The sequence below is a fragment of the Medicago sativa genome, chromosome 4, assembly GCF_051527215.1.
Source record: "Medicago sativa cultivar Bolivia chromosome 4, Bolivia_mono, whole genome shotgun sequence".
Taxonomy (NCBI): domain Eukaryota; kingdom Viridiplantae; phylum Streptophyta; class Magnoliopsida; order Fabales; family Fabaceae; genus Medicago; species Medicago sativa.
The window spans coordinates 10,398,190-10,411,022 of NC_140752.1; the positions used below are offsets into that span (position 1 = coordinate 10,398,190).

The following is a 12,833-nucleotide window of genomic DNA, read 5'->3' on the forward strand; positions in this document are numbered from 1 at the left end:
TGCAAGATAATTCCCTTCTAACAAAACTGAGCCAAGGGATAGACTCCAAAGTTCATCACAAAAAGCTAGAAAATAACATAAAGTGGTGAAACATCTGGGAAACTCTTGAGCTCTTGTAGTGGACTACTCCTCAAAATCTGAGTGTGGACCGTCAAACAAATCCATGGAATCCATGCGCTGCTTCTTAGTGATATGCTTTTTAAGCAGCCTGTCCTTCTCCTGGAGTAGATCATCTCTCTCGATCACCTGTTGCCCTAATTTGAGAATCACACTTTCCTGCTTCCTTATTTCTTCATTTTTGTCTTCCATCATGAGCATAGCCTCGTCATATTTCCTTTTCCAAGTGGCAATTTCTCGATCTTTATCAGCCAATCATTCTTGGTGCTCCCCCATAGTCTTAGAGGGTAAGGGTAAAGATGATGATGGAATTGTTGCGGATACGAGCCTCGGTACGGTGTAAGGCATCTGATTCTGGACAGCTTTACTAATGACCCACTGAATATAAGATCCATGCAGAAAATTATCCCTTTTTCCCAGTTGGTTCCTGTTAAGTCTGTGAATACTCCGCCAAGCTTGCACAAATTCCTCCCTTTTACCTAGGTGATTACCGTCATTGTGGTAGAACTCATTGGTTAAAGCAAGGTTACTTGGTTGGGTCTTCATTGGGTATCCCAATTGATGTCGGGCAAGGACGGGATTGTAGCTAATTCCTCCCTCCATACCAATTAGAGGTACATTGGGATAGTCACCACATCTGATAATGACTGTCCCGTCATCCCAGGTTGGATGGTACCAAACTATATCAGCTGTTGTCAAGGCCATGATTTTTTTAGACCAGGGGGTACCTTCAAGGTTGGCTATGAATGAGCGGGGTTGAGGTAGATGAGAGACGAACCATTTGTAGAGTAAAGGTGCACAACAAAGGATAGCTCCACGAGTTGCAAGAGTTCGATCATGGATGGAATGGTAGGTGTTTGCTAGAAGAGTAGGGACGGGGTTTTTGGTAAGAAAAACTTGGATGGCACGGATGTCAACAAAATTAGGAATGTTCGGGAAAAGCACAAGACCATAGATAAGTAGGGCTAAGACAGAGTAAAAGGCATGGTTGGCGCCAGATTTCTCAAAAATGGAGGCCTGATCGTAAAGGAAATCAGTGGAGAAACCCGAGGGACCCCCTTTGGTTTGGACAATAAGATTATCTCTTACAATGGAGGCTTCAAGATGGAGGGATTTAGCAATGGTTGAGACCTTAGGATTGGGTTCAAGGCCGCTGAAAGGTACTTTGTTAAGCACGGTTATACCGGTCAAATGAGAGTACTCTTCTAGTGTAGGGACAAGCTGATAGTCTGGGAAAGTAAAACAGTGACAATGACGGTCATAAAATTGAACCAAAGTCTCCAAGACGCCTTTTGTAACATCTACCTTGAGGATATCCAGCAGTTTCCCATGAAGTTCGCGAAAATCATCCTGGCTAGCTACCTTCCTCCCTAGCTCCCTTAATTTAGCCACATCTGGCTTCTGGGAAGTATACTTCCTAGTGTTTCTTGTAGGAATTTCCATCTATGATGTTTACAAAAGAAAAAAAGTTCATATAAGTCCTTCGATATTTTGATGATGAAAAAGAAAGTTTTATGAATGAATGCATGTATGCATGAATATGCTACACAAACGGTGAAAACACAGTGAGGTTAGGCCCATAATGATGGAGTCAAGGGTAAACGCCATTGGTGAGGACTATGGTTTTCAAATGTACCTGTATCACGGGTTCTACCAAGTTCCCAGAGTTATCAACCACTTCCGAACACTATCAGGTTACGGAAATACTTCCGTTCCAATAATATTCGTAAGAAAGTCTCGTCTGAGTGTGGTATCGCGTGTCAACTAAACCAAGATTACTCATGATTAGCCACCGCACCACGTCCTAAAAGGCCAAGAGGGGTTAAAGGTAACTAAAGGTCCTCAACTTTCGACAGTCACCTGAAAATAACATGTCAAACACGAATACTCATGCCAACATAGTATACTTCCAAGATTCCTAAGTTGAGTGGGGTTATCACATGTGTCACAAACCAAAATTCACTCTTGGCAAGGCACTATGATTATACCACCGTCCTATCTTAAATTTCTCTCAAGTCCGGGTGTAGGACTTATCTCACCACTCACGTTAGAAAGGAGAAAGAAGAAGGATGAACGGATATACACGTATTTCCATCTTTTATTTTTGTTTTTTAAAGCAAGTTATAGCACAATAGTTAAATAAGACCAAGTTAGGCTCAACCCTCTTAGGGGGTACTCCCCAGTGAAGTCGCCATTTCTGTCGCGTCATTTTTCGGAGATCAAGGCTATTTGATTAGCGTTTGACTCACTAATTTATTTCACGACTGAACATTTAATTTTTTTTAAGAGAAGGGGAAAAAAGTTCAAACTACCCCATGTTTTGAAAAGATTTAGGGTTCGGGGGTTAGTTACATAAAGGGAAGGTATTAGCACCCTTTATGTCCGTAGTACTCTACGGGAACCTCTTGGTTTTATTTAATTAGTGCGCTATAACTTGCTTATTTTTTGAGAAAAAAAGAAGGGAATTTAAAATGGAAAAGGGAGGACCTAATTATCTACATTTTATTGATTTGGAAGAACAAAGTCCTCTGCCTACGTACCCGTGAGGGATCAAAATCACGTAGTTCGTGGTTGAAAAACTGACGTTTGATTGGTTGTGTGTTTTTTATCAGTTTGAAAAAGGTTTTGAAATAAAAAAAGCCAAGTGGCAAAGTGAATTTGTTTGTATTTTTTATATTAAAGAAAAAATGACTTGAAATATAATTAGATTGATTGAAATTTGATTAAAGAAAGAAAATAAAAAAACGGTCACTTGATTTAAGATCAAGGTTTATTTAAGAAAATTTTGTGTTTTTTGTAATATGCATGTTTTTGTTGTTTTTTGAATGATAACTAACGGAGCATAAAGAATAAAAGCGTAGGCACTTCGTGGTGACGTTGGATCACCACAAGGGCCATTAACCTAAACTAGCAAGAGATAAAGGCATACACACACGCACGCACCCATTCACCTAAACTATTACAAAAAAAACCTATTAATACATTCTACGGTCTGCGATAAAAATAAATAAATTACATTTAGGCCTATTTACATCCTAATTTCTTTGCATGAAATAAATTAAATTACATTAAAACCTAATTACATTCTAATAAATAAAAGAAACTAAATTAAAATATGCCATGCTAAAACTAAGATAAAAATGCATGAATTATCTAAACCTAATATGCAATCTAAATTTCACGTGATAGATAATGAATGATATAAAATAAAATATACACAAATAAATAAATAAATAAATAAATAATGTATATGAAGTCTAATTTAAGAAATTAAAAATGCAAGAACAAATTAAAATGCATGAATAAGAATAAAAAATGATGCAGAAAGGGGGTGCGTGAAGCAGGTAGGGGGTACAGAAATTAAGCAAAAAGTGGAACTGGGCTTAGGAATAGGCTAGACGGGTCGGATTTGGACCCTGGAGCGGGTTACTGGGTGCGTGAAACCAAAGGATTCGCAATAGGCCGTCCGATTGATCGGACGGCCTGAGTTTGATTAGGAGGGAGGCTTTGGTGGCCACAGGATTTAAAAGAAGAAGGATCAAAGGGAAGGGATGCGTGGGTGCACGCCATCGCGTGTACGTGAGCATACTAGATCAATCCAGCCTATATAAAGGCTGTAGAACACTTTCCCATTCATTTCTCTCATTTTTTCTCTTTCTTCACTTCTATCTTACTCGGTTCTCTCTCTTCTCTCTCATGGTCCCTATCTTCTTTCTTGAGTGTTCATCTTTCAAGCAAAAAAACCGATGGTGTTCATACGGTCCCAGAAACCGGCGACGGTAGGTGGGGGTTCCGGCGGCGGTGCGGCAGCCGGTGGGGCAGCGCCACCGCGTCGGAACCCTAATTTTTTTTAATAATTTTTTGTTTCGGATTCTTCCTTTTCTATTCTTCTTTTTTCAATTTCAAAACGGCAAGAAGGAAAAAAAACACTTCCAGTACCCAACTAAAACGAATCCCTACCCCAATACAGTCTTAGATCTAAACAGCAGTACAACAATGATAAAAGATGTACCCTTTAGTCCTGGATCGAGTTCGATGATGACTGGAGTCGGTCTTTGACTGGTTTCGTGAAGACCGTTCCTTCGAAGGACGGTTTGGATTTGGTTGCAACGGCTGTCCTTTTATGATGAGCGGTTCTTGGCTTATGGTGCGTGTTCTGGCCTTCTTCTCTGTCTCTGCAGGTTTTTGCGTGTCCGTCCTCTGCTCTGCCGGTTCCTTTTTGCGTCTCTGCTGGTTTTCTTGCGCGTCCCTCTGCAAATTTTTTTCCGTCCTTTTGTGTTTGTGCAGGTGTCTATTTATAGGGTGAGGCTGAGGCTCTTAGGGTTTGTTAAAATGAGGCCAGAAGTTAGTAGCTTGGGGAGGAGAAAACGAGAATGCAGTTGCTGGGTTGATGAGGATGAACATGTGAATGAACTTGGACTTCGATTGAGGAAATATTCCGAACTGAATTTGGACTGATCGACGAACACGTACTTGGCTAGCTTGAAGCGTGTGACAGACTATTTTTTTTGGATTGAGACCATTTTGAATTTACCACTTAATAAATAAAAAAAAAAGAAAGGGATAAATATATACATAATTTTCGACTTTATCGTTTAAATAAATTAAAGAAAAATAAAAGAATTAAAAGAAGTAATAACTAAATTAAAAAAGTTAAAATTAATTTAATTAACAATAAAACAAGATGGAAATAAAGATAAAATTAAATAATAAAGAATAAAGAGAAAAGGGGGCCGACTCGAAATCAAATATGAGGTATTTTAAAATACCTCTCTGCCGGATTTTTAAATGAAACCTCGGATCGACTAGGGTCACGTGACGCGTGTCAGTGGGACCTTAGGTCAAAAATTGGGGTATGACACACAACATTAAGTGGTTCCTTTGATCTACTAGCCATACTAGAACTGAATGCATTTCTGGGTTGCTTTCCCAATAAGCAAGTACCACAGACAGTGTTTGGTATTTCAATTTTAGGTACACCAAGTATCATTTCTTTATCAACCAAATGATTAAGACCTCTAAAATTGAGATGACCATACCTATAATGCCAGAGCCAGCTATCTTCATCTTTCACTATAGCTAATAAGCAATTCAGTTCCACAGCTTTCATATTGGTCTGAAAAGTTCTATTCTTTGCAAGAGGAGTTTTTAACACTAACCTTTGATCTTTATCAAACAATTTGAAGGTGTTGTCCTTCATAACCACTGAGTATCCTTTCTGAATGAATTGACCCACACTCAGTAAATTGCACTACATTCCAGGAACATAGAGAACTTCTTCAATTATTGCCCTTTTTCCATTCTTCCCTTCAATAGCAATATTCCCCATTCCTTCTGCAACTAAGACTCTATGATCTGCAAGCTTCACTTTTGTATTCCTTCCAGGATCCACTTGCCTTAACCATGTCTTGTTACCAGTCATGTGATTAGAACACCCAGTATCTAAGAACCAACTTTCTGAATTGCAGCTCTCATTACTGGTTGTTGTAACCATCATGAGTAATGACTCTGAATCTGAATCATCTTGTGCAATTTTTGCTTCCTCTTCATCATTCTTTGATTGCTTTCCTTTACCAGACCAACACTCTGAAGCATAGTGCCCAAATTTCTCACATTTGAAACATTGAATCTTCTTCTTATCAGTTTTCTTCTTCTGATTAGAATTTCCTTCCTTTGAAAATTCACCCTTTTCAGATCCATTGTTCTTGCCTTTAGATCCATTTCCTCCCTTAGAGTTTTTCCTCCCTTTCTTGGAATTCTTTCTATCATTTTCATCCTTCTTGATAGTTTGAACTTGCAAGGCTTGTTGAATTGATCTTTCACTGCTCCTTTCTGAAACCATCAATTCATGAGCTTCTAAAGAACTCTGCAACTCCTCAATCTTCAATGTCTTGACATCTTTTGATTCCTGAATTGCTACCACAATGAAATCAAATCTTGGAGATAGAGTCCTCATGATTTTTTCAACAATCTGTTGATCTGTCATTGCTTCCCCACAAGCCTTCATCTGATTCACAAGATTGATAAGTTTGGAGATGTATTCAGCAATTTTCTGATCATCTTCCATCTGCATCAACTCAAACTTCCTTCTTAGTGATTGAAGTTTAATCATCTTCACCTTATCATCACCTTCATGGTACTTTGAAAGAATATCCCAGGCTTCCTTGGAACTAACCGTCTTTGAGATTCTTTCAAAGTTGGCTTCATCAAGACTTTGTTGAATCAAGAACAGAGCCTTGCAATCTTTCTTCTTCAGATCTCTGTGTGCGTTCCTTTGCACTTCTGTCGCATTCGCTGCTAAATCAGCTACACCATTCTGCACAATTTCAAGCAAATCTTGTGCACCAAACAGGTTCTTCATCACTGCACTCCATCGTTCCCAATTACGTGCTTCAAGAATTGGAAGATGCGTATTGAAACTGCTGCTACCGTTCATGGTGATTCCTTCAGCGTTTCTTTCTGCAATTGCGTGATTGAAGATCTTGTTTAACCCCTTTTATCGAAACCACATGCTCTAGATGCCAATTTGTTAGCGCAGCAAGCTTGTTGAACAAGCAATCAGAAAACCAGAAGCAGTTTTCTATCAGAAGCAGTTTCTATCAGAAGCAGTAACCAGAAGCAGTTTCTGGTTATGGGGTATTTGAGAGAAATTAAGAGAAGAGAAAGAGTATAAATTGATGAAAATAAAGTTGTTTATTGAATGATGTCAAATATGTACAATGAGTTGTAGCTTATATACACAACTAGTTAGGTAGCTTAAAGCATAAACAATGTAACAAACCCTAACCTCTTATTGGCTACACTTTAACAAACTTGTAACAAATTTTAAAACAAACTAAAACAAACTGTGAATAATCATTTAAACACGATTACCACTAAACTAAACTTGAATTAGTAACAAAACTAACACTTTCATGGGTTTGGGCATGGGTCCGGGTAATACCCACAAATTTTAATGGGTATGGGCACGGGTAAGGGTACTATACTGTCCATCCCCGCAACCCTGCATATACATATTTATATAATATCACAAATAATTTATTTATTTTTGGTGTATAATTAATTAATTAATTTAGCTATTTAAGCCTAAACCTTAATATAAAGCAAAAAACTACTTAATACAATAACAACTCCATCCTGCCGATGTACAATATTTTAGGGATATTTTGGATGTTTTTTATTTGACTAAATACTACGATTCGTACTATTTTATGAGTTAATTTTAAAAATTTTGGATCATAGTTTTATTTCAATTGTGATGTTTTTATTGTCTTTTCATATTTGAAGTGCGGTTAATGGGAGCGGGTATGGACACTTAGGTACCCATAGGGTATGGGGAAGGACACTAAAGTTGTTGCTCACGAGGGTACGAGCACCGGTACGGGTATTTTTTACAAATGTGAGTATGGGAAAAGGCATTGTAGTACCCTACCCATAGGGTACCCATTGCCATCCCTTAATTGTACGCATATTTAAATGCATATTTAATGCATTTATAGTTTAAGACCATCCACAATGGTGGGTGCTTCACCTATTTAACACCACATTAAATAGGCACCCCCATTGTGGAGTATAATATATGAGTGCTTATGGAGGAGGGTGGCTATGGAAGCACCCTCCCTCTCTTCATTTTTCATGGGGTCACATTTAATAAATCTTAGTAAAATGAATAAATTTTGTTAAAAATGTAATGATATAGAGTTATTTGTAGGACCTATTTAATACTTTCTTTTGAGGTACTAGGTTGGAGAAAATTGGTGTTTATTAAGTACTACTGTAAAATTGGTGATGTGGACATAGAGACCCACTTAAGCACCCAATGTTGGGTGCTCTATTGTGGATACAAATTAAATTCCCAGTTTCTTGATAAAAGTCCTATATCGAAGGAGCATAAAATATCTAATATAGTTAGAACCATAGGATCATCTAGCATCTATCGTCTTGATCACTTACAACATCAATTTCTTGAAAAAATTACTCTACTTTCAAGATTTTTTTAGTAATTTTTTTTTGTATACAATACAAAATTTGTGTATTTAATTTAAATATTATAGTTTATTTTGATGACATGTACAATTTTTTTCTGGCTCCACCACTTATTGTCTTAATCACTTAGATTTTTGTCGCAAAAGTTATGTCTTTATTATTGTTTTATTTTATGAGAACCAAATATGCTCTACGCGCAATTGAAGAGACTAATCCTTCAAACTATTATTATTATTATTATTGAAATAACCATATATGCTCTACCTGGATATGATATACGCGCAGTTGGAGAGACTAATCCTTTTAAATTTAATTTCCTATTTCATTATTAGAATATCTTGATAACATGAGTAAAAGGAAAAAAAAAATTCCCTAAACCTTTCACTTCTTGATAAAAATACACCGAACTGCTCAACTCTGCAAAAGTGCAAAGTATGCGTTTAAATATTGGAGGTGTTGCTTTGAAGGTAAGAAACAGTTATAGGATCACGCACGTTGCAGACAAAAACTGAGAACATATATATTCCGTATGAGGTTAATTGGTGTATAATAATGTGGTTTTTGAGCTCATGAATTGAGATCAAATTAGTGTGATCAATTAGTTGGTAAGAAGTTGACTCATCCATAAAGTTGTACACTCAACTTTTTATTGTTAATGTGATAACGTTTTTAGTGGATGATTTATAAATATCCTTGTAAATACTCTATAAACTTTGAGGTTTGATTATGATGAACTCCTAAAGTTCAACCTAGATAAACTTTTTTTTCTATAAAAAAAAAATTATAACATTAGTGCGACAATGCGTGGGGTTTCAGAAGGTATTATAGTACTCATACCCATCGGTCTAGTGGTAGTAATAAAAAATTAAAAAAGAACTTTAATAACTATATTCATCACAAATTTATTTAAATAAAAATGAAACAAAATTAGAAAATACGTAGCAATTTTTTTAGGAAGAAAATAAGTAGCGTCGTTTACAAAGTAATTGTTAATTGTTCTCGTGAGCTTATCTCAGTTGGTAGGGATAATGCATAAAATATGCAAGGTCCGGGGTTCAAACTCCGACCACCACAAAAAAAACAAAGTAATTGTTAATTATTATTTGATTTATATTGATTATGAAATATTTTTATCAAGCCCCCTAACAAATTTATATTGATTATGAAATATTTTTATCAAGCCCCCTAACAAAATTTGTTTTTTTAAAGACCCTAACAAAATTTGTTGTGAATAGAAAAATTCAAATGTTGAAATTATTTGAGCACCACCAAACACAACATCACATGACAAGAAAACTTGTAAAATGGGGAGGGGGACGTAACATACAATTTCGTTTGACTCATTTAACATTCAACTAATAAGAAAAGAGTGTATGTTACTTTTAACTTTAGAGACACGTTTTTTCTTCTTCTTGGTAACAGAGGTCGTCCCATGCCTTTAATGATCTTGGTAAAAGAGGGTCGTCCCATGTCGTTAATGAAGAAGTTTTTTTTTTTTTAGTTGCAGGGCATTTTATATATTTCAGAAGACTGACTAAGGGGGGTAGTCTAATTTTATTTGGAAAGGTTTGATTTGTTTAGACACCATTTTGTGCTTATAGTTAATGAGGAATGATATTTTGTTCAAAGGTATTGTAGGGGTTGTGTTGTGTCGATTGTATTCGATAGCATCAAAACCTAATCTTGGGTGTGGTTTGTAGCTAGAGCTAAATCTAGTTTTAATTTTTTTTCTTTTTGGTGTTCTAACCCTTTGGCATGTCTTCAAATGGTTAACACTTTTATTTTATAATGGGTTCGAGTATCCCTTCTACTTTATATTACAAAAAAAAAAAAAAAAAAATCCTTCTACTCTCATTAATGATTTTGCTTATAAAAAAAATGGGTTAAATATGTTTTTAATCCCTATAAATATACAAATTTTTTGTTTTAGTCCTTCTAAAATTTTACTTCAACTTTTACTCTCTATAAAATTTTCAATCATTAATTTTGGTCCCTATTTTTAAGTTAATTTTTGTATTTTTTTAATGAAATTGTGCAGAAATGTGTAGAATATTGTAAAAATCTCTCCAGAAAAAAATAGAATTGTTTAACAAAACATAAATTAAATATGTTTTTTAACCGTCAAAAATATAAAAATTCATATTAAATTCATATTTTGTTAAAAAATTCTAATTTTTTTTGGGAGAGATCATACATATAATATAATGAATTTTTCTGCAAAATTTTATTCAAAAATTTGAATTCTACATAGGAGTTTACTTTAAAGGAGAGATCAAAAGTGAAAATGGAAAAAATTTTAGGGACTAAAAGTTGAAGAAATTATTTAGAAGGACTGAAACGAAAAACTGACATATTTATAGGGACCAAAAACATATTTAACCCTAAAAAAATTGCTCAAACTTGATGTGGAACTGTTGGTAGACAATGACATCGACACTAAACCCAGGGTGGAACTGTTGTGTTACAGAACTAATTCCAACTCCTTCCGTTCCGTTGTTTCTAAACCAATGATGGTAGGACTGTTGCTAATATTTCATTGAAAATGGATACAGTACGTCAGTACCACATGACCTCAAAGAATGAAAGATATAGTGCCCTTTGCCATTATGAACTTTCATTTCTTTAGAACCATAAACTAATGAGCAAAATGAACACAAATTTTTAAGGATTGTATACTTATTATGGACCAAAATTTAATGTACATTTGAGGTTAGATTATGACATAACATAGTAGGACTCTATGAGTTGTTATGAGCTATTATTATAAATTTAAAAGTAAAGCAATTCATTACAGATAATTTGTCCTTTCAATCTTTGTGTAAAAATGATATAACAAATCAAAATGAGCTGTTTGATGTGAGCACAAATCAAAATCAAGAGGGCAGTTTAAATTAGTATCTCAATTATAACACCAACCACTAATAATTAAATGTAAAAAAAATAGATCTGATGCAATCAGTCATCATTGTATTCAATAATCTCAATTGATGATGAGTATCAAACAATTGAAATTCTAAATTTCTGATTTGTCCATCTACAATTTGAGTAATCCCGTCTTTATCCAACGAGTGTTTGTTTGATTATATCAAATTCACCACGAATCCATATATATAGCTAGATTATTTGATTACAACAACAACAGATTTATTAATTAATAACCATAGTAAATCCAAATCTAACACCAACAACAATAATTAACAATCAATAGTGAAAAACATAAACATTATACTCAACAATAGCATCCCCGGTTTTGATATCAAACCAATGAGTATTAGATGTTAGATGTGATCACAAATCAAAATCAAGAGGGCAGTTTAAATTAGTATCTCAATTATAACACCAACCACTAATAATTAAAGAGGGAACAAAGATGTGTTCCTAAAAAAAAGGAAAGTCAAACTTCACAAGCAAACCCTCAAAAACAAGAAGAAAAAAAAATAGATCTGATGCAATCAGTCATCATTGTATTCAATAATCTCAATTGATGATGAGTATCAAACAATTGAAATTCTAAATTTCTGATTTGTCCATCTACAATTTGAGTAATCCCGTCTTTATCCAACGAGTGTTTGTTTGTTTGATTATATCAAATTCACCACGAATCCATATATTTAGCTAGATTATTTGATTACAACAACAACAGATTTATTAATTAATAACCATAGTAAATCCAAATCTAACACCAACAACAATAATTAACAATCAATAGTGAAAAACATAAACATTATACTCAACAATAGCATCCCCGGTTTTGATATCAAACCAATGAGTATTAGCTTCAGCATATCCTCTAGCAAATCTGAAAACTCCACTTCCACCAATCACAGGCATCTCTCTAACTTTATGAAAAACAGCATTCCTTCCCAAAATAGTAAGTGTACTTCCATTATATTTTCCTTCAGTAAAGGCAAAATTCATAGCCATAAGCAAATCAACTTCATCTTTGCATGCAGATGCATAGAACCCTTGAGCTTTTCCAACAACCTTAGAACTCAGTTCTGGTCCTAATGTTAAAGGGTTATCAATCATGCGAACTGTTCCAAAAGCAGTTGTCGTGTTTAGTTTCAATGGTGGTGGAACAACTGCAACTGAAGTAGGGTTTTTTCCACTCACTATGTCGTGCCAGTAGAATCTGAAATGACTTAGTTTTTCCTTCTTTAGGTTTAATAATTTGCGGTCTATAGGACGAACAAATTCAAAAGTGTCATCATTTTCTGATGATGATGATGTTAAAGTGATGGTGTTGCAAGATAGGAGAAGGAAGAAGAACAAAGTGATGAAGTGTTGGGTTTGCATTGTAGTTTGTGGTGGGGTTATTGAGATTTTTTGTGATGCTAACTGTGGAGAAGGTAAAGTAGTGGTGGAGAGAAGAGAATAACGAAAACGTGAATGAATTGTGAGTGGAAGAGGTGAGGGGTTTGTTTATAAGAGAACAAATGTAGGTGGGTGTAAAGTGTAGGACAAAGGACACAAATAATGGAGTAGATTAGTAGAATGTACAAGAAAAGAAATATTTTTCTATTTCATGGTTTCAAATTTGTAAATAATAAATAAAATAGAATAGAAAGTATACATTACGCAAAGTTTTTTTCCTCTTGTTTTTTTACAATTTTTTTCTTTTTATTAATTTGTTTATTTTAGTTGTCATTTCTACACATATTTAAGCGATCAATGAATTTTCAATTTTAGAAATGATAGAAATTGGGTTTTGTTATTAGAGAGAATTGTAA

At 34.8% G+C, this 12,833-nt stretch overlaps 3 protein-coding genes across 3 annotated transcripts; all 3 read right to left on the minus strand.

The window, feature by feature from the left end:
- Positions 1 to 372: 372 nt before the first annotated feature.
- LOC146926206 (uncharacterized) lies at positions 373 to 1,560 on the minus strand. Its single transcript, XM_085706874.1, has one exon. It carries the CDS (start codon positions 1,558 to 1,560, stop codon positions 373 to 375), a length of 1,188 nt encoding a protein of 395 aa, XP_085563000.1.
- A 3,808-nt stretch (positions 1,561 to 5,368) lies between these two features.
- On the minus strand, positions 5,369 to 6,553 carry LOC146926207 (uncharacterized). The gene has a single exon (XM_085706875.1). It carries the CDS (start codon positions 6,551 to 6,553, stop codon positions 5,369 to 5,371), a length of 1,185 nt encoding a protein of 394 aa, XP_085563001.1.
- A 4,497-nt stretch (positions 6,554 to 11,050) lies between these two features.
- On the minus strand, positions 11,051 to 12,526 carry LOC146926208 (dirigent protein 22-like). Its single transcript, XM_085758583.1, has one exon. It carries the CDS (start codon positions 12,397 to 12,399, stop codon positions 11,806 to 11,808), a length of 594 nt encoding a protein of 197 aa, XP_085614709.1. The 5' UTR covers positions 12,400 to 12,526; the 3' UTR covers positions 11,051 to 11,805.
- Positions 12,527 to 12,833: the final 307 nt, after the last annotated feature.